The 26,102-nt window shown below is 41.3% G+C and overlaps 1 protein-coding gene across 1 annotated transcript; it reads right to left on the bottom strand.

Annotated features, from left to right (window-relative positions):
* Nucleotides 1–355: 355 nt before the first annotated feature.
* Nucleotides 356–26,102, bottom strand: BIVM (basic, immunoglobulin-like variable motif containing). The gene is made up of 10 exons (XM_089684529.1): nucleotides 25,970–26,102; nucleotides 23,295–23,858; nucleotides 21,123–21,243; nucleotides 19,897–19,992; nucleotides 15,875–15,979; nucleotides 14,914–15,008; nucleotides 7,826–7,958; nucleotides 7,127–7,210; nucleotides 5,091–5,187; nucleotides 356–1,601 (listed from the first exon to the last, which is right to left on the bottom strand). The coding sequence occupies exons 2-10, from the start codon at nucleotides 23,746–23,748 to the stop codon at nucleotides 1,305–1,307; spliced, it is 1,482 nt and encodes a 493-aa protein (XP_089540655.1). The 5' UTR covers nucleotides 23,749–23,858; nucleotides 25,970–26,102; the 3' UTR covers nucleotides 356–1,304.

Genomic DNA, 26,102 nt, shown 5'->3' with positions numbered 1-26,102 from the left:
CATATGCATGCTTATACTTTTCAGAGGTCCGATATTGTTCTATGTACAATCCTTGTTTTATTGATTGCATGTAATATTCTAATTTTCTGAGATTGTGGATTTGGGGTTTTCATGAGCTGTAAGCCATAATCATCACAATTATGACAAATCACGGCTTGAACTATCTTGCTTTGCATGTAATGAGTCTATCTCATATATTAGTTTCACCTTTTAAGTTGCATTACTGAAATAAATGAACTTTTGCACGATATTCTAATTTTTCGATTATCACCTGTAGATAGTAGTGCAGCACTGTAGCTTTTTGCCCTTAAAACACAGATATGTACTAGTGCTTGAGCTAATTTAGACCAGCCAATTAAAGTAACCCATTTATTTAACACTATTTTTCTACACACTTTCAATATACAGTTAAATCTTAAACTTCAATTGGGCTTTAATATTAACTTGAAAAGGTCAATTTATAGAAAATTTGCTGTCTGAATGTCCCGCATTCACACTAACATTGCAAAAAAATCCCTGTAATGTAATTTTCTATACATTTCCTTTGATCGTCTGCGCCATCTAGTGGCCATAATGCAGTATATTCCTGATTGGGGTATTTCAGGAAAATACCACTGCCATTTACTGGCATTGGGGCTAGTAAATGGAGCTGATGATCATAGGAAATACATAAAAAGTTACATTTCACACAAAATACAAACATTACAGGGATAACTTGCTTTGTGTGAATGCTGAGACATCCACATAGTAAATGTTTTATAAAAAGACACCTGAGAGTCATTACTGAAAAATCTTGGCAAAATTATGTTTAAAGTGTCAGGTATGGATAGCTTCTGCATTGCAAAGTCTGTCCTGCCCCATTTCCTCCCATCACACCATGCTTTCAGCCATGAAACCACACTTGAAAAGTGGGGTCAGCCTTTAAAGATAACTTTAACAGTTTTTTTTTTATTAGATTAGGCCATATGTTTCCTAGATTAGATAGGGATTTTGTTTTCTAACAGGCAGCCCATGTGAGTTTTCCCAGCTTCACGGATTTGCGGCAACATAGCCATGATTCAGTATGCAACAAAGTCTTTGTTATACATACTGTATCACGGTCATAACTACAGCATTTCAACATCATGGGCAGCTTACACTACTGTGTTGTAGTCCTAAGATGTAACAAAAACAAACAAAAATAACAAAGAGGTACATGTGTGCTACATATACCTCTAAAACACAAGTTCATCATTCCAACACTATTGCTGTGAACTGATAAAATAGCACACATTTCTAGTATAATTATTTGCAATGGTGACAGGTCAGTCTGTTCCATCGCCATCTGTATCGCTTTCTGGGGAGCCACTGCCTCGTCTCTCATTGACGTTACATATCCTCTTCCATGCAAGCTCCTGCTGAAAGCCAGTACTGAATGACCTTCCCAGGCGTCCATGTGGTTTCTTCGTCACGTTATCTTCACTTTCGGATTTAGGAATTCTTCTCGTTTGAGCTGGAGGTTGGGGGTCAGGTCTCAGGTTGCCAAGCTGCAAGGTCCACGGACCAAATCTTTGCCAGCTCAGTCTTTGAAAAGCCATGATACAATGGAGATTTCCTCCACTCTGAAATATGTTACATTATAGAAATATATTAGTTTAAAAACAACAGTGTGTTAAGATTTAAGATTGCAGTACTTAAGGTGTATGTCCAGCCAAAACTTTTTTTTTTTTTCGTTTTGATAGAATGAGGAAGAATTAGAACCCTTGTCAGGTGTTTACTGCTATCTAGGGCTCTGTTAGGAGGGAATTTCCCTTACTAACTGTCCTGATGACAATGGTTTCACAAGACAAAAAGTAAGGGGAAAAATGTAAGCAGTAACAGATGAATAAAAATGTTTTTTCCCCTTTCACCTAAAAGCTGACAGGGATACTAATCTTCCCTACACTAAGTCATGCAAAGGAGCACACATCACACAAGATGCATTTTTTTCGTCTTCCATTAAGGGCCATAGAAATTAAAAAACAATAGGATTATACTTATGGGTTCTATACAACAATATTACAGGGATAACCGCACACTTGGTACAGCCAACTCTTTTATTCCATCATTGTAAAAGCGTAGACAGCAACCACATCATGACAGGAGAAACAGATGCTATGCGCTTAATCATAGTATATCTGTTTCTCCTGTCATGATGTTGTTGCTGTCTACACTTTTACAATGATGGAATAAAAGAGTTGGCTTTACCCAGTGTGCAGTTATCCTTGAAATATTGTATAGAACCCATGGTGGCAAGCTGAGCCTACAGCTTGATGACTAGCTGGTGGATTGACCAAGCACAAACTTGGAGCAGTGTTACACTTTGTATGTCTCGGGTTATACTTCTGCCTACAGAAGTTTGGGGCAAAAAAACCAAACAAAAAACAAAAACTGTAAGCCAACCCCTCATCTACCCAACATGCCCTTTTCTTTAGCTCTTCTGAAAAAGCTCTTCTGAAAAATGGTCTATATTTTTTTTTGTTAGCCTTCCAATGTTGTGGTATTTTTTTCTCAGTGTCTTGAATTAGGGTTTTTTGTTGCACGATTCTTTGACCCGGTCACTACATAGCAGCTATCCAGTTGACCTTTCCTCAGCAGTAGCTTTAGAGGCCATACCTAGATCCCGCTGAACTGACACATGCAGGACTAGCCTGGATTATGACATTTCACCACTGGGCTATGCACTTGGTGTACTGTTTTAACCACAAAACACTTTCTGGGTCCAGAGCTTTGGCACAGTGCCAGGTGAGAACCCATCTTTGAGGGCTCATTTAGTGAGTCAGGCTAGTCAAGCTGAAGTAGCAAATGCACCATTTCATTTATCACAGTGGTGAGGGTTAAGGCTGAGGCTGACAATCTGAAAAGTGGAGTTTTGCATGTGCCTGCACTCTGTACTTTTTTGCATCATTCAGCCTAGAGCAGCCTTTCTCAACTAGGATGCTGCAGCACCATGGAGTGCTGTCTGGAATCTTCAAGGGTGCTATGGCAAAATGCCTAAAAACTGCCCCAACAGAAGGTAAGTAGATGGATCAAGCTTACTTCATTTTACAAAGAGCCACAGGTTGTTACATCCTGTCTGCCAATGTCCTAGTAACAGATTAGGTCATTGGTTGCTAAGGAGCAGTTCTGGCACCTGCACAGCATCCTAGGTCTTATCCCCCAATCCCACCAACCTTACCAGCCTCTTTTCCACTGTCAAGATCATGCTGTGTGAGGGAGAGAAACTGAGAAAGAAATGCTGGTTATAGGCTTCACATGCGGAGTTCTTCTGCAAATTTGTATTGAAACTGTCAAAGAACTATAACTGTGAACCTCGGACTGTTACTTCCAAAGAAAAAAAAAAAATGACTATTCTAAAAAGGTACAAGGCAACTGTACATTACAAACTACTCACCACAAAACTCAGCTTTTTTAACCTAATCTACACCAACAAGTACAAGGAGCAACTTAGGGCTGTGGACCAGAAGCTCCATGTCTGCTTCTCATCCATTCTGCCAGCATAGAGCAGTATTATCCTATTGATAATAGTTATGTGACTTGGTCACTCCTGGCTGTCTGAAACCTTCAATGACACAAGCTGCTTAGGTTTGTACGGGAAGCTTTCCCTCACATACAAGAGAGTTGTCCTCACTGAAGTCTACTACAACCTCGTGAGTAAGGTGAAAGCCTCCCCCATGCCTACAGGGACCTCCATGTCAACTATGGACTTCCTGACAGTTTGTGCTCAGATACTGGAGCACTCTGCCCACAGAGGTTCTAAGCATGCCTCAGTGCCATCCCTTCTGAGCAGGCAACTTCTTTACCCTGAATCCTAAAGGTTAGGAATATAAAGCTTGGGCTTTCTGATGTTGACCAGTTGTTCTTGTTTTATTGACTGGTCCTTGGGGACCAGTTACCTTGGGATTTTCCTAGTGACTTTTTCCACTGACCACATCTCGTTATTGGTCGAGTTTTCCTTCCTTTTGGGTTTTTGTGTTGCTCCAACTGTTTTGGGTGGATTGCTAATTGGTTCTCACAGCCTCTCACTGGCTAAGTATTCTTTATGTAGTGTCATTTCCCTTGGCTGTGCCCAGGTCTAAAGTACCAGTTTGATCCTCTGTAGCTTCCACTTGGCCATGGCAATTCCTTTCTTGCTAGGGCTTTACCATCTGTCCCAAGTTTGGGCATTCAATTAGTTTTGAGTTACAGAGGGTTCCCACAATTCTTGGGTCAGTCAGTTACTGTTGCCCACCCAGCTCAGCTGCACTGCTTTTGGATGTCCCAACTGTTTCTGAATTCCTATTTCTCTTAATGTATAAGAAACAAAAATAGGATTTTTGTACTTACCATAAAATCTCTTTTTTGGAGTTCACTGATGGACACAAGTCCCGCCCTTCTGTCTTTTGCTTGCCCTGTGTACTGCTTGCTAACCAAATTGAGTGATGCTGGGTAGAGGAGGGTTATACGGGAGTGGCTAACAACATTTCTGTGTGCCAGTGTCCCAAACTTCTGTAGGCTGCAGTATAAACCAACTGTTTCTGAATTCCCATATCCCTCAATGGACTTCAAGAAAGTATTTAAAACTTATTAACCAGAAATCTCTCCTCTGTCTGCCTCTCTGTAACTATCTTCATTTTATTAGGGATGTGACTACCAACGTATGCACTGGTATTTTTTTCCCGTATCCATGATTCAATCTAAAAACACAGGTTCCCCTAATTTATCAACATTCACTTTATATCAATGGCAGAGATAATGTGATTTAAAACGTACACAATGAAGAAGCTACGGGAAACAGCTGTGAACCTCTCAACAGCAGGAAAATGGCATGGCCCTTACATATATGGCAATAGGGTTGATTTACTCAAACTGATGCACACACAATTAGGTACAGCTGTGAATTGTAACTAATTAGCTTCCTGGTTTTATTGTCAAAGCGCAACTGAACAAGCTGAAGTCAGAAGCGGATTACTATTACTGGTTACTATGCACAGCTGCACCAGATTCTGTGTGCACCACTTTTAGTAAATCTACCCCAATAGTTACTACAACTTTGTTCTATTGTAGATGTATAAAAGAGTAATAGGACTCACCTTTTTAGTTTTTCTGTATTGTAGGCCCCTTTCAGTGTGCCGAATATCAAAGAATTCTGGATTTTGGGTGTTCAAATCTGTAACAATGTCTGTCCATCTAGAAAATTAATAAAACACACACACTTATGCAGCAAATGGGCTTTTTATTTAAAGCATTTTATGTTTACTTGAAGATTTTTTTATGTAAGGACAACAGGCTACAAGTTTTCTAAATATTCATAGCAGACAGAAAAAAAAAGTGAAAATTACATGAATTGTACTAAAAAAATAAAAATAAAAACTTCAACTTTGTTTTGCAGACTATGTTTATAGAACATAATTTATATAAAGCTGTAAAATGGTTTCAATAGAAAACATTTTTATGTCGATTTGATACAAATGCATGGCAAATTATTTTGTAATTCCACCAAAAAAAAAATGTAAACCTAGTTTTCAGAAAAGTATAAAAGGATAATTTTGTGCACAGCCTTACCATCATGCTACAGTCACATTTAGAGTAATGTAACAGACATTTTGCTTCATGTATTCTCCCTTAAAATAGAAACATCAAAACAACAACATATGTTGAGGTACGATGACATGTAGGATTAAGGCAGGCATGTCCAAAGTCCGGCCCGCGGGCCATTTACGGCCCGGGGGTCGGTTTAATACGGCCCTCCAACAGCCCTCCCTGCTCTGTGTAATGTCGCCCTCCCACGGCCCTCCCTTCTATGGCAGACAGTCTTCTGCTTGAAAGCAGAGGGCAGTGCGCATGCCTGACTGCGGCGCATTCTCCCTGGTCTGTGTAAATGTGGCTGTCGCACGGCCCTCCCTTGTGTGGCAGACAGTCTTCTGCTTGAGAGCAGTGCGCATGCGTGACTGTGCCGCGCTGGGAGCGACAGAGGGCGGTGACGTCAGGGCCAGGCTTCCAGCGTGAAGTGTGTTTCTCTTCCCCTCCCGGCTGCCGAGCAGAGACTTCAGCTCCAGCTACCTTTTTCACCCTTCGCATTAGTGCAGGTAAGTTTTTTTTTAATTTATTTTCAATACATTGTGAAAACTCAGCTGTCAGTTGATCTTAAGGTTATGAAATGAAAAGTATGCCGTTTGCAATTAACTTGGCATAAAATAATTTATTTGCATTTAATTGTAATGGTTCAAAGAATGTTCGGAAAAATGTTCGGCCCTCCACCATGTTCACTTCATCCAATCTGGCCCTCTTTGAAAAAAGTTTGGACACCCCTGGATTACGGTGTACGAGGTGTGATGTGTTTTCATAAAATTTCAATGGAAAACACATTTGGGGGAAAAATGAAGAGGTGTGCATTTAGCCTTAGGGCAGAGTTCTTTTTTTTAAAACTGTGGTCTCCTAGCTATCTTACCATTATTTCACATAGTAAACATTTTTTTCTGCACAATGTTCTAGTTCTGTATTTCAAAGTAAGGTGGTCTTAAAATATACAGACCCTCATGCAAAGTGTTTGATGAAAACCTTGGATCAATTATTCTTTACCTTTCTTGCATCCGGCCAGTTTAGGCCATTTAAAGCATGACGACTGAGACAGTCCTGGGTCCATGGAGACTCTTTCCCCTCCCCTCCTTCTACCTACTCTCTTTCCTCCTCACCTCCTTTCTCTTTGTTTTCCTCTCATACTTGTTTGGTCATAATCGCCATTAAGAAAAATAGTCCATTGGAACTTGATCAACTATGAATACCCTTAAACCGGTCCAGATTCGAGAAGTTAGCTAAATTTAACTGTGCTTATGTTAATTCTGGATATGTTTGTTTGATATACCTGCTCGGGTGAACCTGAAGCTTGTTATACCTTATTGTTAATTATTGCACAGGAAGTGTCTGATGGAAGAACAGTTCTAGTTGCCCCAGCAAGCAACCGAATACTTCCTTTTATGGTCTTACTGTAGTTTGGGAAAATAGAATTTAAATGTTATTTGTGAAAACTGCTTTTCTCACTCAGTGGTTGTTCTGTAAAACAAACAAACAAAAAAAAAAGTCTCTTATACAAAACCCAATTTGATTTGCCAGTCAATGGCTAACATACTTTTTACAGTGAATTGTTGGGTGTTTTCTGCTCGGCTCTCCTATCAGTATCCAGTATTCTACTTCATGTTGGAACAGCTGACCCCTAGAACAGAAATATATTTGTTAGTAAAACAGTATTAAGAACATTATCTTTCACAGTGTACAGTTCAGAACGTATTGAAGCCATTAGGTCAACATAACAGCCAGGCACCTGGCATTTTGAGTACAGATCAGGAATAGCAGTCTCCATGCTGCTCTAATGATTTTTTTTGAATATAGGTTTAGAGCTAGTACACACCAGCTGCTGAAATGCAACACAGCGGCCATTGTTGATTGCTGTGGGGCCAAGATCAGCGTGCAGTTTTTTTTTGTTTAACTGGACTTTATTGAGATGTCACACAGACCTCTCAAAGTTCAACTGCCGACCACATGGTGTGAGGCAGTGGATTACCCTGCATTGCACTGATAAAACACCATGCCCACACATCAACGCAATGCAGTGGTGTGAACAGGACACATAGGGGACAAGGCATTTTGCCTTGTCCATGTGGTGGGACTGCGCTGAAATAGCCGCCCAACGCAATTCCACTGCATATGGTGTGAACCAGCCCTTAGTGTTTGGTTACTATTTCACAAATTGACATACAGCAACTACCTGTAATATGGTGATTATAGATAATCATGTGAATGTAGTACTTCGAGAGCTTAGTCTACTCACCTGTATGCTTTACAAGCCTTTACTGGAGTGGCTTCAAATCCAATAGGGCAAAAGTAATGATTCTGGCAGTGGTAAATATAGGCCATGCAATCATCTTTCAAGCCCTGAGTTAACTTTGATAAAGCTCCAGCAGCTGAAAGGCATAAACGGGAAACCAGGTCAAAACAGAAATGCATTTATTAAGCACACCAAAAAGAAATACGACAGTCAGGGAAGGGGTTCAGAAATTCAGTATGTGTAATTAAACCATAGCTAGTATAATTCTCTGAAATCTACCTCTCTATAATATTACTATACTCTTTACTTCACACGGCTGCATGCAGGAAGCCCATTCAAGTCTATTAGGGTACCGTGTCTGTGACAGGCATTCTGGTGAGTGTGAAAGGGCCCTGAACGCAGTCTTTGTGTGTTCAGGGCTGCTCATTGACATCCAAACATCGGTCACATTAGGAAAAGCGCCTGTGTCCATAGAGCCCCCGCATCCTGATAAACTTGAATGGGTGGGCACCTGGAACCTACAGATAGAGAAGAATCATACAGTTGACGGTATATAGGCCTCAGTGCTTCACTGAAACTTTCAGATTGCTGACAGCATTGTGTAACACTGTTTTCAAAAAGGGTGGTGTTTTGTATGTACAGTTAAAAGTACATGTAAACTAATTTTTTCTGGTTTTTAAAAACAAAAAAAAAACAAAAGAAGTTATACTTACCTATTCTGTGCAATGGTATTGCACACAACAGTCCATTACCTCTTCTTCTGGAGTCCCCCACTGGCACTGTTCCTGTGGGTACCTCTTCTGCAAGCCGTGTGCATTAAGATAAAAAAACCTTTAGAGTTCAGAACTATTTTAATTAAACAAAAGACCGCAATTCAACCTTAAACCAGAACTCCGGTCAAAACATCTTTTTCACCATGCAGTGGGGGCACAGCCCCACTGCATGGATCAGCTGCTCGCTTTTTCTAGGTGTGAGCGCAAAGCTCATACTCACCTGACCCGCCGATCCTCCTGAAAACAGCGCTCCCCCATAGTCCAGCGGTGGACTGTGCCGGTCTATGGAGCATGCTTTGAGTGTGCTGATGTCAGGAACAGTCCATTTACAAGACTGCTGGACCGAAGGGGGGGGGGGGGGGGGGAAGGAGCCGAAGGGACTGGTCTTGTGCAGGGAGGATTGGTGGATCAGGTGTGTATATCTCTGCTTTTCTGTCCCCTAGAGCAGAACAAACAGTTGACCCATGCAATGTGGGCACAGCTCCACTGCACAGGCAAAAAATAAAAAAAATTTAAATTTGCCCAAAATTCTGCTTTATAATAAAATGTAAAATCTAGAATATTTACAGAAAAGATCTCATGAAAGCAATGACATGTAAACGGTCATCTTAAGAATAATATACATGGTCAGCACAAAGATGTATTTGTCCAGAAAATGAGGTTGGTGCATTTGTGAAAAGTTAATTTATAAATGTTATATAGAGAAATGCTGTGATGTCACAAAATACTTTATCCAGATTCAACTCCAAATCCATGCATTAATTTACTAAAAAACAGTATTTATGTGCCGGTACCCTTCTTTACATTTGGATAACCATACAAATGTTTGAAATATTTAGAAAAATCTATACTTTGCTACACCTAGGGGTTGATTTACTAAAGCTGGTTCACTCAGAATCTCGTGCACCTGTGCATGGTAGCCAATCAGCTTCTAACCTCAGCTTGTTCCATTAAGCTTTAGCAATAAAACCTGGAAGCTGATTGGTTTCTATGCAGAAGTGAATGAGATTCTTAGTGAACCAACTTTAGTAAATAAACCCCCTAGTGTCCAAAGGATTTACACTCAGTCCCACACCCGCAGAAGTATGAACCTAGCCTTAAGTAATGTTTAATTAGTTTAGTGGTAAATTTGGTGTATGTGCTTCTTTGGAGCATTTTTTTGCACGACGGACAACCCATTTAAGTCAATGGGCTGTCATACTAATACGCACAACACATATAGCGCCGTCAGGTGTAAATGCAGCCTTACAGACATTTGCTGTGTGTTTACATTAGGAAGCTGGCAGGCTGCCAAAATTCTACACCAACAGAAAGGAATTGTTAGGGATCCGGGTATGACCAGAAATGTGTGGACTGACACAGGGAAGTAGCAGGCTTCAGGAACACAGGCGTAGTCAGGCTGGAGAGGTGGAATGGTCAGGCAGGCCATAAGGTACTGTCAGGTGCCACCTGGCAGTGTCTCTAGCAGCCCACAGCACGGATTTCCACAGGGCGTAGGGTCTAAGTTCCAGCCTGCTATTCACCAGGGCCCCTGATGGTGGGGATGGACTTGGTGCAGACTGGAACCAAGTCACGACCCCTGAGTGTGTCCGGCTGTGGTAGAGAGTACTGGCAGGGGAGTGCAGGAACGGAGTCTGATGGGAAGAGGCAGGCAGACTTACTAAAGGTGATCCGTGCGGGATGGATGGTCGGGTGAAGTAAGCGTAGTTAGACAGGCCGGGTAGGTATCGTGCAGGCAGCGTGGTACAGGAGGAGCAAGCAGAGAATGGTCGGGGTCACAAGCCAGGTTCAGCAGGTAGCAGGCTGCGTGGTACAGAGGATCAGGCAGAAGGATGGTCAGGCAAGCCAGGGGTTCAACAGGAGACGGTCAGCAGAGGTCAGGATCAAAGCAGGGTCAGCAACGAGGCAGGAACACAGGATACCAGGTACAGGGGCTCATGGGAAACATACACCAAAACCGCCCCTTGAGGACGTCATTCATGATGAAACTAGTAGGGCTTGGCTTGCTGGATGCTGACGTCTGTGGAGAGGATTGAGTCACGAGCGCTGTAGTGAGTGTGCGGGGAACAGGAGACTGTTATACCATTTGCTGTTTTATGCTGTTATACTGGTGTCGGTGAAGACACCCTTTTTGTGAGTGTAAATCTTTATTAAATTGTTGGATACTTTTTATAAAAAAAACTGGCTGCACCATGATTTTTTCTTTCATTCCCAAACATGACCTCGGTGGAGAGATATAAAAAGAGAGAGTGATATAATGCTCCTGGAACCATTATATTGAGTGGTGGATACCTACCTTATGGATGATTGTGTAGGTATTGATCATCACACCTGAGAAGTTGATTTATTGCATCTGCTCCCAGAGCAAAAAGCGTTTTTTGCTGATCTAGAGATTGATCAGCATGGAGCTCTGGTGAGTTACCCAACTTTACTTTGGTGGTGGATTTTGGCACAATTTCTTTGAGAGCACCTGAATTTGAAAAGGATTTGTTTGGACATTTGAAGAAATTCAGAATTGGACAATTTTTATATTCACAAATTTAATTATTTAAATTACTTATGCACTAAAAAATAGTTTTGCACATAATTTTGATATTTTTTGATATTAATTGAGAATAGATATATATCTTTTGCACTAATGTTTCTACACTAAATTAGGAATAGTTTGTGGTTTTAGCGCATTCCTTTATTTAAGTTATAGCACTACGAAATTTATTTGGTTTCTTTGAGGTGGAATTGCTGCTTTAAAGTATTAAGGGTGTGGCAAGTATTACACTTGTGAGATTCTTTAAATACACCTCCTGCAATCAGCCCCAGGTGTTGGCTGACTACAGGAGTGAGCTTCTGGCTGCTGGGAGCACCCGCTGGTCAGCCCTGGTACAGCAGCCCACATGGCAGGTGAGTCCCACCACCAGTGCTGAGTCCATTCCTGACAGGAATATGAAAAGACCAAAAATTTCAGTGGTACTGTTCTGAACTTTGACACTTAATTTCTCCAAAATGCTTATAGCTACTGTGATGAATAAAGTCTTGTTTTAAAGTGTTTTTAATAATTTCTTAGAATATGTAAATTGTTTAATGTACATAATTTATGCACCGGTTCATTTCACTACTGTAGCAAAAAATCCAAAGTACATTAATCAATTGCATTAGTATATAGCGAAAGTCAAAATGTCTTTTTTAATTTTGGATAGAGTGGGGAGGGATTATTGTCTTCTATGTCCCTGTTATGGAGATTCGGCCTCTTTGTTTGTCCTGTTTACCATCATCACAAAAAGTAAAAGAAAATCCCAAATTTTGTGTCACTAGAACAAGAATACAGGAGTAATCTAATGGGGACAACCCAGATTCCCTCATGTTGAAGGGATTTCCTTCAAACTTCCTGTTTTGGCTATGGGACAGGAAATGCAGGGAAAAATTACACAATGAGCAGGGCCATGTTTAACATTGATTGGACCCTGGGCAAACATTTTCCTGGACCAATCATGCAATTTAGCTCTCCACCTGCTCTGAGACATACAATACATAGCAGCTAGACTCAAAATCTTACTGCAGCAGATCAGGCAGCAATTGCAATTGGTTGACGGAAATTACAGCATATCATTACCGTTCACTGACTGGTTGTTGGATATTACAGGACACATTACAGCTCACTGATTAGTTGCTAGAGGTTACAACACATGATTTCTGCTTGCCTATTAGTTGCTAGAGGTTACTGCACATCCTTACCGCTCACTGATTGGTTGCTAGAGGTCCTGCACATCACACTGCTCACTGATTGGGAAATGGGATAAGTGGCAGTGCTGGGGGGGGGATGGGAGGAGTGACAGTGCTGGGGGGGAGGATGGGATGAGATCAGTGACAGTGCTTGTGGTGGAAGGGATCAGTGGCAGTGCTAGATGGGGGTGGGAGGTGACATTTCTACATTGACCACCAATGTTAGGGGAGATTTACACTGACCACCAGTGTAATGGGGAATCTGCACTGACAACCAATGTAACGGGGGATTTTACACCAACAACCAATACATTTCTACACTGGCCACCAATCTAAGGTGGAATTTACACTGACCACCAGTTTAATGGGGGCTTCTACACGGACCACCCTTGTAAGGGAGGATTTCACTGACCACAAATGCAAGTTAGGATTTTTTACTGGCTATTAATATAAAATAGGAGTTTTTACACTGGCCACCAATGAAAAGGGAATTTACACTGACCATCTCAGGCATGTGTAAACATGTAAAAATAATATTACAGCGCAAAAATTAAACAAACAAACAATAGTGATTATATCAACAGTGATGAGATAATAAAAAGTCCACTGTCCCAAATAAACTGTGATACAGTGTTCCAGTCAAAGAAACGGTGTCAAAAAACCAAATGTGTTTTTATGTTTGGTTTTTTACCTTATGAACAGCAGCATTAATTATTTGAATTACATATGATTTTAAACGGTTTTTTTTAGGTGCGGGTTAATTTCACATTTGTGTGAGCATGTGAATTCCGCCATTATTTACATATGAATGCCACATTGCCACCACTATTTACATATGAATTCCGGTTATTTACATATGACACAGTCTGCACACATGAGTCATCTGTACCTGGCCATAGGGCAGAGCTGGGCAGCATAAGTGATAGCACTTCACACACAGATATTGGGACACAATGTGGCACGAAGACTTCAAGGGACAAGAGAAAGTACACCTGGACAGTTGGCAAGTATGGGGCAGTTGCATTGGGCCCCAAAGCAATGATTGGGCACAGAACAGCTGAGCCTTTTGCCCCTCCTTAAAGACGGCCCTGACAATGGGGTACAAATGGTAAAAGTAAAACTGACAGGTGTTAGAACACTCCCTTACTTTATCCAAAATAAAAAAAGGTCTTGAGTTTTATTTAAGTAAATATTTCATTATTTCCATTTACTAACAGTATGTCAACATCCTTTTAGAGTCTTTGCACATTGAATTATGCTTAAAATAGATTTACCCAAGAAAAAAAAAATGTTACAGATATAAAAAGCAGGTAAATAGAGTTGTCCGCACATAACTGAAGCAGCCTCCAATAACCTTTTATGGATGAATCTTGGGCTGTTCAGACAGGCAAAGATCACAGACTGGGTAGTGTGGAAGCTGGACTCTACCTTCCCCCTGCACATTTCTAATAGCCCCTCATTCTTATATTCACACCTGGGAAATCAGCCTGACAACTATTACATGAAAGAACACCAGTGGGGGCTCCCACCAATTAGTCACAGGAAACAGACTCACTGAAAGCTGACAGCTCCCACAGCTAATTGTGGCTGCTCACATGTAATGGATATGTAGCAATCACTTGGTCCTGGATGATGATAGACTGGTCAGGAGACTGCTTCACAGTGATTACATGCGAGTGGCCACAATTAGCTTTAGGAGTTGACAGCATCCAGCAGCTAATTGTATGCAAACGCTGTTGAGTACATTCGCAAGTGTGAATGCAGCCTTATAGTTGGCATTTATCTCAGCTGTTTTGGAACACCTACACAATATGTTATGGAGATGTAAAAGGAGAAAAGAAAATTAAGGAAGACACACTAGGTCTGGTAATCTGCAATACATTACATTTTGTTTTCAGATTGGGTACACTTTAAAAAGGAGCTACAGTTGTAAAGTGTATTTTCAAGAAGCACATACTCTGCATAACTACAATGTTTACATTAAAGGAATTATTGATTTTTAATGCAAAATATATACAGATTTTTTTCCATTTATAGATTAAAATATATAAAAAAAAAAAAATACAAAACATTTTACTACAATGTTTTGTATTTTTTTATATTTTAATAATCTATAAAATAAAAAAACACAAATCAGATAAAATACAAAAACACAAATCAGATCACATCAGATGTAACGCTCTCATAAATTCAGATTTCACCTAACTAAACTGTACACACCAACACCCCCCACCCCACCCACCTCTCTTGTATTCCAAGGCCACAGTTTTTCATTTAAATGTATCCCTGCTTCTGTTTCAGAGACATTTCTTCTAGTTGATTCATGCTTCACCACCTTAGAGATCCAACAAGACATCAAGAAACTCAAGAATGGCAAGATAAAAAAGGTCCTGGTGGTTTCACATAATCTTTAAAAGACATTTTCAGATTTAATCATCCTCTAATTTAACAAAGCACCATCATAGATGCCCTTTTAGGGACAGTCCTGGATGTCTTCAACCTTCACCCAACCTCTATAGCCTCTTTGTTATGGATCCTGGATGCTCTTAGGCCCAGACCCGTTCCCCACACTAAAACATTCACTGTACTGTATACACTCACCAGACTCTCCAGCAGTCTTGTTTTTTCCATGAGGTTTGTAAAGAACATACGAACACCCTTTCACATGAAAATGATCATTTATTTGTCTGAACCATCTAGAAAAAAGAATCATTAAGAGATTCAACTGACATTTAGATATAGAAGAACAGCTATAATACATTCTCACTTGGCCCAGTAAAAATAAAATATGGGCGATACCCCTTATTGCCTAACTGCAAAACCTCTTATAATGCAAGCTTTCGAGAATACTCAGTTTTCCAAAGCAGGCGTGGTGTCAAAGCAATGAACAGAAAAAAACATGCATAAGCAAAAAAAATATATATATAATGTATATGGTGATATGGGGGATGCATAGCTCAGTGGTAGATGCTCTTTATGTACAGTGAGTCCACATCACACAGGCATTATAGTTGAGGGCCTGGTAGCCCACTTTTATTAAAAAGGGAAAAACAAAGCAAAAGTCCATCCAGGATTCCAACACTGGGGTTTCAACGTCAGCCAGCAAACACAAATTTAAAAAATACACAAATTAAACAAAAGCTGCGTGCACTTGGGCACAAACCCTGCTGGTTGTTGAAAACACCCAGACACTGGGTTTGAGATTCTGTCCAAATCCCGTGTCTTTTCCCTGGCCATTTCCATAATGACAGAGCCTGTCAGGTAGCCAAGAGAAGGATTGGCCTATATTTACACTTTTATCCACAACTTTATGCTGCACAGTTCACTCTGACATAGTAAAAGACAAAAGCCAGACAAGTTAAAAGACATATAACTTAGGAGCGTCTTTTGTGTTTTGTCGTTGTGGTTACTGAATGTTCTTTACTGTTTTACTGTGCTTGCAGCCTAGCATAAAACACAAGGGAATTACATGACAGTTCATCTGTAAAACGCCTTCACCTTTTAGCTTGTGATTTAAAATGAGACTAGTTGTATGTAATGCAATGAAATTCGAAGGACTGACCTCATCAAAGTGGTATTTCCAGTAAAAGGACCAAACCGAATCTCTTCAAAAGGTGGCTGGAAACCCAATATATGCAGAGCTTCTTCTTGAGTGATTGGCGGGAGGCTTTGTGGGGGAAAAAAAAATCATACAACTCTGTTAAGAGTCCAATTAATTTTGGAGACATAACTTTTGTGTCCTGAATTGAAACAGAACTCTATGTATACATTAGGATGTGGGAACAAGCACATTCTTGTGTGTGTTACCGCAACATGTGGCACTGCACTTTATTTGCAGCGGTGCAATGTGGTGCCATAAAACCTGCATTGAAACTCAGTGGTCAAGTGTGAACTGGTAGCCAGTGGAAAGAATGCCTCTTACATTGGTAGTCAATGGGAAGAATGTCGCTTAAATTGGTAGCCAGTGGAAAGAATGCCTCTTACATTGGTAGTCAGTGGAAAGAATGCCTCTTACATTGGTACTCAGTGGAAAGAATGTCGCTTACATTGATAGCCAGTGAGAAGGATGCTCCTTACATTGATGGTCAGTAAAAAGAATGCATCCCTTACAGATACAGTAGCTGAAAAGATAATTGGTGTCAGTAGTTACCTATGTGGGTCAGAAATTGCTTAAGGAACCTAGGCAATTCAGATCGAGCATACACAGCAGAAGTCACCTTCAGTCACGTTAAAAATACTTCATGGGTACAGACAATTCCATTTATGTGCAAATCTTTACTTTTCCTGTAAAAGTCGAGCTTGACACACCTATCCCACCTTCCTGATATCTCTGCTGGTCACTGAGGATGACCACCTTATTAAGTGACCAACAATGAGGTTCAGAAATCAGTAACAGGGAGGGAAAGCTAGATCTTTAGAGGAAAAGTGTAGCTTTGGAAATATTTGAAGCTGCCTATATGTCTGGATCTTCTAATCATTTGACATGCAGTTTTCATTGAAGGTTAAAGCCTAACTCAAGGTTTTAGTAATACTGTAGTTCATTTAGACCAAAACTGGTCCAAACTAACTATTTACTTCACTAACAGATGCAGCAGGTGTGTGCTTTTTATAAACTGTATGTAGTCTCAGCTACATACAGTATACAGGGCTGTGTTTTGGTAGTGGGACAGGAACTTCCTGCCCCACTTCCAGAACAAAATCGAGTCGAACTGAATTGCTGCTCATCCATTCACAGAGAACTTTGTATTCTATGAAAGAATAAAAAGTTTCTTCTGATTTGCTGAATTGAAAAGCGAGTGGATAAGGTCATGATCTCTGCCTCAACCAATCAGAAGACTTTTATTCCATCATAGAATACAAATCTTCCTTACTGTGAATGACTAAACAGTGCTCAGTCTGACTCAATTTTGTTTTGGGAACAGGATGGTAAGTTCTCATCACGCTGCTGAAACACAGTGCTGTATACTGTATGAATACTTAGCTACATACAGTTTATACAGTGAAACAGTTTGTGAAGCAAACAGTTCACTTGGACCAGCTTGGTCCAATCAAACTATTTAAACTTCAATAAAACCTGAAGTTAGCCTTTAATCTCTACTTACAAGTTTCCTTATTATGAACTCTGAATTTAAAGAAAATATACACTCACCGGCCACTTTATTAGGTACACCTGTTCAATTGCTGGGTAACACAAATTGCGAATCAGCCAATCATATGGAAGGAACTCAATGCATTTAGGCATCTAGATGCAGTGAAGTTCAAAGTGAGCATCAGAATGGGGAAGAAAGGAGATTTAAGTGACTCTAGAGCAAGGCTTGAAATTTCCACTCGCCTGCTCGCCAATGGCGAGTGGAAATTATGGTGGGGGCGAGTGTGTCCCCCAGGGCTGTCTTGCTGAGCAGGCTTGGAGCTCAGGCCAGACCTGTCATTGGCACTAAGAGCTGTACGACTGCTCAATAGCTGAGCGAAGTGAAAGCAAAGCAAGGAGTGTGTGCTGTGCTCTCTGCCTCCCCCTAGAGTGCAGTACCCAGATCTGTGAGTGAACACCGAAGTACTGCAACTTTTTATGGGGGGGGGGTGTATGTTGGTGTGTTTGTGTGTGTCTGTGTGTATGTACATGTGTCTGTGTTTATGTACATGTATGTGTGTGTGTACATGTGTCTGTGTGTATGTACGTACATGTGTCTGTGTGTACATGTGTCTGCGTATGTATGTACATGTGTCTGTGTATTTCTGTGTATGTACATGTATCTGTGTGTATGCGTGTCTGTATGTGCCTGTGTGTGTATACATGTGTCTGTATGTGTGTGTACATGTGTCTCTGTGCGTGTGTGCACATGTTTCTGTATGTACATGTCTGTGTGTGTACAGGTGTCTCTGTTTGTGTGTGTTTGTTGGTGGTGAGTAAATCTAAGGCCTGGCTAGTAGCTCAGCACTTGAAATTTTAAGCCCTGCTTTCTAGAGCATGGCATGGTTATTGGTGCCAGATGGGCTGGTCTGTATTTCAAAATGTGCTGATCTACTGGGACTTTCACACACAACTATCTCTATGGTTTACAGAGAATGGTCCGAACAAGAGAAAATATCCAGTGATCGGCAGTTGTGTGGAAGAAAATGCCATGTTGATGTCAGAGCTCAGAGGAAAATGGACAGACTGGTTCAAGATGATAGAAAGGCAACAGTAAGTCAAAAACCACGTATCACAACCAATGTATACAGAATACCATCTCTGAATGCACAAAACATCAAACCTTCAAGCAGATGGACTACAGCAGCAAAGACCACAGCGGGTGCCACTCCTGTCAGCTAAGAACAGGAAACGGAGGCTACAATTTGCGCAGGTTCACCAAAACTGGACAATATAAGATTAGAAAAATGTTGCCTGGCCTGATGAGTCTCGATTTCAGCTGCGACATTCAGATAGCAGGGTCAGAATTTGAAATAAACAACATGAAAGCATGGAGCCATCCTGCCTTGTATCAACGGTTCAGGCTGGTGGTGGTTGGGTCCCCTAGTACCAATTGAGCATTGTTTAAATGCCAAAGCCTACCTGAGTATTGTTGCTGACCATGTCCATCCCCTTATGACTACAGTGTACCTATCTAAAGGATAATGCACCATGTCCTCCATGGTCACCAGATCTCAGTCCAATAGAACACCTTTGGGATGTGGTGGAGAGGGAGATTAACATCATGAATGTGCAGCTGACAAATCTGCAGAAACTGCATAATTGTCAGGGTCCTGTCCACGGCAGAAGTTCTGGAAGATCTGGCATTTCTGCCAGTATTCTGCATGGCTGCAGAAGCACACATCAGCCTCAGTTTGGTGCCAGACGGCCTTTATAAGGAGGCTCATAACTTCCTCAAGTTGCTGGATGATCTCTAGCAGCCCATGCCCTGTTCCTGGCTCCTGTGATTTTGACCTGTGATTTCCTGTTACCGACTCGGCTTGCTCCTAGACCTGTCTACTCAGCTTTACCCCTGATCTGACCTCGGCTTGGCTTATGGATACTCTCTCTCTCTCTTGCTCCCCTGTGTATGACCTCGGCTATCCCATCTAACTACGTCTGCTCTGATTCCCACCTGGTACCTGACCTTGGCTTGAACCGACTACCCGGTAAACATCTAAATTCCGGAAGGGCTTACATACCACGCACAGGTGCCTCCTGTCTGCAGACCTATCTCCGTGCACCAGCTGTGCTTCTGAGTAAACCACCAACCAGCACTCCTACAGGTGACCTGTGCAACTTTGGGCCTGACTCCAGCTGTCCCACTCTCAGGGGAGTCTGGAACTTAGCCGCAAAGGAAGCCCTCTCTCCATGGGCCTCCATCACCAGGTACATGATAATAATGCTATCATGTCAATATGGACCAAAATCTCTGAGGAATGTATCCAACACCTTGTTGAATCTATGCCACAAAGAATTAAAGCAGTTCTGAAAGCAAAAGGGGGTCCAACCCAGAACTAGCTAGGTGTACCTAATAAAGTGGTTGGTGAGTGTATGACTGATATTTGTGGATTTCAATTAGATTTCTGCATTTCCTAAATTTCCTGGTAGATATAACTTGTCTTGGTACAATATACCTTCCTGATCCCAGAGTGCTATACAGAAAGTTCCAGCAGGATACTAGAGAGGAAATACCACAGGACGTCTTATACTGGGGCCGACTGATGCAATACCTGGAAAGACAAATGTGTTCTGTATAAAAGACATAACATACCGTGTAAGAATATTTATACAGATTGTAAAGATACATGAAGCCTTTTCCAAACACCATATGTTATGAAACAGGCGCTTGATCTGAACGGAAAGCTACACAGACTTTAATGCTCAGTCAAAAAATATGTATTACTTCAACACTACATTTCCCTTTTAACACTAAGGCTGGCCATACATTATACAATTATCTGCAGATTTTCTGCCCAATTTCCTTTAGATTTACCTTCAACTATGTAGTGCAAGGGCCTGCCTAATTGGATACAACTGAAAGTGTTGTTTAGGTTTGTCCTCCTATTATATGGTTTTTGGTAAATCTAAACCAAAAATCTGCAGATAATTGTATAATGTATGGCCAGCCTAACAGCTAACTCGATACAACAAAATTTTACTACTAACATCAAAATTAATTGTATTAAATTTTTAACATGTTAGAATGCTATTGGTCTCATCAGAGTTTTCCTCTCTTTATTTGATACTTTTATTTAACGAAAGGGCACCTCCATAGGCATGCTTCTCATCTTCAGAAAAAGAAACTCAAATAGCTGCAGATATGGTCACAAGACAGTTACATATGGGCCAGTGTGTGGCATGTCAAAAATTAATACTTTATCATAAAATTTAATAGTAACAAAATTATTATGTAAACATCCACTAAATCAAACATGAAAATATGATAACTCAAACACCACAGAAACCACAAACCTCAGGGCATTCCAATATGCAAATCTCCACTGTTGCTAAGAAAACTGAGACTTGGTGAGCCCACTCTCACCTCCCACAACTCCCTACTGGACACTGAGGATGCCCATCACACCGAAGATCAAAAAGGGAGCTATGGGAGGCAAGAAGGAACTGGCTATCCCATGACTCTCTCAGTAAAGATTCAGAATTGCATCTCAGATCACCCCAGGGTATGGAAGTTCTGGAGTGTTCCTGAAGATGAAAATAGATATGTGAAGGCTATTGAGGATTCAAGGATTCATTAAAGCTTCCTTATTATATGATGTTTTTTTAAGGGTCACTTAAAATAGCATTCCAAACTTTGTATTGTAAAATTTGTAAAGTATTGTAACAGTTAAGGGACCAGTACCATCTTCGTAGATCTAGAACTTTACGTTGTTTAATCTCATCCACTATGAAGTGTTGTGTGCATTCCCTCAGTGGCTTCACTTTTCTGTCAGGCTTCTTCTTTGGAGTTTGTTTAGCTACGCCTAGATCAAAAGGGAACAGACGAAGTGAAGACTTACAAAAAGTACTCACATAAATAATTGAAAAAAAAAAAAAAAACATTAAGTACACTAGAAAAATAAATCACACGTATTACCTTGTATCCCTCTGTTGAAGTTTGGAAATTGCATAGGTATCAGCCATGATGGCTTCACAGCTCTATCCTTCTGCAGTAAAGTAAGGCTGTGACTAACTTATGATATGAGCCAGAAATATCACTCAAACCCCATTACAGACAAAAACTAGCTTTTTACTACCTCTACTTCCCTCCTCTAACTCAGTGGTGCCACGAGCAGTTTGCCTTGGATCAGTGTCTTGAGTTGCCTGGGTGCAGATGGGCAGTACGCTGCTATGGTGCTGGTGGCTAGCCCATGGCAACTCATGGTGTTGATCCAGGGCAGGTAGTATGCAGGGCCACCCCAACATTTAGGAAAGGATGAAAGTCTGGCCCCTTCACACCTGCTGCCCTCTGCCACCCTGCTGGAGGCAAAAGGCAGGACTCTAACCATGATGGGTGGAGGGCCTCTGATGTGATGGGGGACTTTTGATTTGAAGTTCATTTCATCAGGAAGTTGTGTACATTGACCCAGGCTCAGGTTTCCTATTAATAAGTAACATTTACGTTTTCTACATTTTAGACTTGGGTGCCTTGGGATTTTGCATACTTTTAAAGAGTGCCGAAACTGCAGAGGTCAAGAAATGCTGTTCTAACCCATCCTGTTTGTTTTTTTTTTTTCATCTGGTGAAGCCAGCAATACTCACCTAAGTTCCCTGTCCAGGTCCCTCACCACTGGCAGTCCCAGTTACAAGGGACCGCTAATCCAGCACTGCAATGGCGCCCGAGAGCCAGTCTCCTCAACTTCTTTCTGTTGATGTCAATCCTTTTCTGAATGACCCCCACTGCTGGACATCCAATGGGAAGTGTTGTTCAAGTCACACAGGCAATGATGTAGACACTCGAAGGACTCAACCAGGAAGTAAATGGAAGAGAAGGCTCGGGGCTGCAGCATCTCATGATTGCCACTTAGGCTCCATGTACACTGCAGCTGATAAACTCACGTTCAGGAGCTTTTCTGTGTTTTTTTCAGCAGCCCCTGGACTCTCCCTAATTTTTTCCTATGTGTCCATGTACACATAGTCCTTTACAGGCAGCTGATTTTACAGTCGTTTTTTTTAACGCACCAAACTTACGTTCAGGAGTAGATTTTATCAGCGTTTCAAACGCTTGTAAGCGCGGCTAACCGCGTTTATAAGTGTTTCTTAACTGTTCCATATCCAAATGCTGTCCAGAGCCTTTTTTTCATAATCAGAAATGCATGCAAAGCGTTTTCCATGTATTCAAATGGACCCGGTATACCAGTGCAGTCAGTTCCAGGTTTTGCGTGAAGGAACAAATGGTAGAATGTGCCGCATTATGTTCATGATGGGATCCATAGTGAATACAACCAGAAAAGACAGGTAATCTCAACACATACTGCTCTCTCTGCTTCTACTCTCTCTATTCCTCTCAAAATGTCTGAAATAGTTATTTTTTTTACGGTTTTCAGTGCATTCTGGGAATTTTGAAGATTTTCCTGATGTTATCTTTAAAAAACACTTCTAAACGCAAATGCACATAACTGCGGTATGCAAATGTGGCTAAACAGACATTTTTTAACCTACGTTTTCCAGCAGTCAGTTTCCAGCATTCAGAAGTGTTTTTCAAAGGTTCCTGTGTACATGGAACCTTAAGGTAAATTAAAAGGGGCATTTAGATTTTTTTTTTCATACAGCAATCAGTTAGAGGGAGGGGAAAATGATCTTAATCTTGGAGAGGGACTTCATATTAGTGATGATTACACTGATCATTCACTTTTGCACTGCTAAAGCATTTGTTCAGCAAAGACCCTTATTTGTCTATGCAAGACTGGCACAAGGAGGCCCTCCATGACCGCCCCTTTATTTGTAATGTGCGTTCATGTCCTTTTCATTCTTTTTGTTACACAAAATAAAGAAAATGTGCAATTATTTCTATTAGAACAGGAAAACCGTTTACCTGTTTTAGGTTTTAACTTTGTAGTCATTGTGTTAAAGTCAGATGTGTCAATTTCCCAGGCAAGAGGATATGTCCCAACATCACTAGATAAAGAGTCCAAGCTGGTATCCTCATTATATATGCTATCAGAAGCACTAGCTGGCAGATCTATGTAATTCAATGAGTTGTTAAAGCTGGGTTTCTCTTGGGAACTTGTACTGCTAGCAGAACTGGATGTTTTGCACAGAGATGTTGCTTGGTTTAGGAACGCATAGTCTGAACATATGGTATAGAACTTTTCTCTTGTGTGAGTCACTGGACATCCCCAAGGATGACGGTCATTAGCGGGTCCCAAGTTTCCCACATTGTAGGTCTTCACATTGGTTTGCAGACTGTCTTTCTCAGATTTCTCTGTAGGCTTCTCCCCGTTTCTGCCAGAACCATTAGCTTCTCTGTCAGCCTCTACGTTAGGCATTGAACGAAAAGGCAATCTGGAGTTTACCAAAATTCACCTATTATACAAAGACTACTGGAGTAAAGGAGACTGGCTATCTCATCTGACAAGCTTCAAAAGGAATGCACTACCTGAAAAAAGAGAGAGATAATAATAAAGAGACCCTGTCACCAGGTAATGCACCAAATCATTTGTTTTAAATGCCTGTTTGCAGTGTATTTCCTTTCCATAAGACTTCATGCACACCTGAGCTCAAAGGCCCCTCCATGTCCAGGTACACATAGGTGTCTACAGCAGTTTAGAGGCAAAAAACTCCCCATCACTTGTGCATTCAAAGGAGGAACATTTTGGCAGAAAAAACACCAAAACGCACCTAAACGTGTGTAAACACATCTAAACACACCTAAGCATACTTTTTTTGCATTTCAATGGCCAGAATACATTAATATGCTGGCCAATGAAATAAACAAACATCTAAGTGCTTTACGCATCTGAATGCATTTGGTTTATCTTGTAGGAGGAGATTCATTCTGCTCTGTCTGTCCTATGAGGCTGCATGCCCTGTACAGTGCTGATTGACCTTGTGCTGATCACATGCACTCGCTCAAAGAAAAAAACTCTCTAGCAATACACACCAAATGGAGAATGTGCAGAATGATTCCTAGGGCTCTGTAAAATCAGCAGATAAATTGGGGACAGCAAAAGAAGGGGAGGATCAGAGAAGATGGGATCAAACAGCCTTTTAACACAATGCAGAGGATTAACCCCTTAGGAGCCATAGGGAGTATAACAAGCATATTTACTGCAGCCACCGGGATTGTGTTTAAAACTGACAGGCAGACTTCTGCCTGTTAGGTGGAAGCAGTCAGATGGCTGCTCTGCTGCCTGCTTCCACAGCCCCTGGTACTAGTGTCCCCCGCGGCGCAAGTGCTCCCGCCAAGTATCTGGGCTCTGTTTGCCCATCTATGGGCCTGGGAAGCACCCGGCAGGTATATCTTTCTGTGACCCAGAAGTGACAGAAGCCAGTGTATGACATCACTTCTGGGTCATGGCTGTCACTATTCTAGCTGGGGAGAGATGTATTGCAATGTGCTCTGCATTGCGAGACATCCAGAGCCTTTTAGACCCTGTATGTTTCATTAAAGAGGACCTGTCACCTAAAATTAATCACATAAGGGACTTTGTGTCCCCAATGTGATGAAAAAAAAGTTATGTAAAAAAAGTGCAAAAAAATAAAGTTCCATTCAAACACATAATATCACCTCCCCAAAAAAATGTTAAGACCCCCCCACCCCACATACTTGCATATACAAATGTAAACACACCCATCAGGGTGCCTATGTGTAAAATTGTCTATTGCGATACACATGTCACATATCGCCGTGTTCACCGAAGGGAGAGCAATAATTCTAGCACCAGACCTCCTCCATAACACGAAACTGATGACCTACAGGGGGCTTTTGAAGTGTCGCCTTTAGAAACTATAGAGTACTGAAGTCAGTCACCATTTCATAGGCTCACACAAATTTAAGGTTTGGCATATTGGGCATCTATGTACTCGGAGCAACCTTGTCAAAAATGTGAGTCATTTATTTTGTGTATTTGCCCTAAAATCCACTTGTTTCTTTTTTTTACTGAAATGTTGCGTTTCCTAGACCCCTGCAATAATATTGTGCTATAAAAAAAAACTGGAACTACCACAATTTTATTCTCTAGGGCGGCTGCTTTCAGAAAATAGATCACGTTTTGTGTAATCTTCAGACCTAAAATTATTTTTTTAAAAGTGTGCAAAAAAAAAAAAAAAAAGCAAAAAACCGGCTCTGGCAGCGAAAGGGTTAAGGAGGTGAGAGGAAAGAAATTGTGATGTGTGTGGGTGACGGTGTCCACCTCCAATGATTTGTTTGGATGTTATCAAAGTGCTTGGAATATAATACGATGTTTACACCGTAACAGTTTAGAAAACATGAAAGCTGCAGAGTAGAGATGACAGGCAGACCTGCTCCTTTCCATGATTTCTGTGTCCTAGACCCGATCATACATGGATATTCCAGGTGTAGGGGAACAACGACATCTGGATGGAGCCCTATAGATGGGCCTGTATCATCGGATCCAAGACAACCCGACCACAACAAAGCAGCAGATGTGTGCTCAGCCCCTTCCTATGTATGACACACGAGGACGGATCACGCAGCACTGCAGAGCGCCCTCTCCCCTCCATCCATGATACATCCCCGGATCTTACCTGGAAGGGGATCGTCCGATCACAGCGCTGTCAGCACAGCTCCCTATCAACACTGCGATATCAATCAGGATCGCAGAATAGATGAAGCACCCTCTACCCCCACTGTTACCCACCACTCCCCTCACAGACCTGG

This window comes from Staurois parvus, unplaced genomic scaffold (assembly GCF_062004578.1).
Source record: "Staurois parvus isolate SC_StPar_1 unplaced genomic scaffold, SC_StPar_1.0 ptg000349l, whole genome shotgun sequence".
Lineage (NCBI taxonomy): Eukaryota > Metazoa > Chordata > Amphibia > Anura > Ranidae > Staurois > Staurois parvus.
This window is presented reverse-complemented; position numbering and strand designations above follow the sequence as displayed.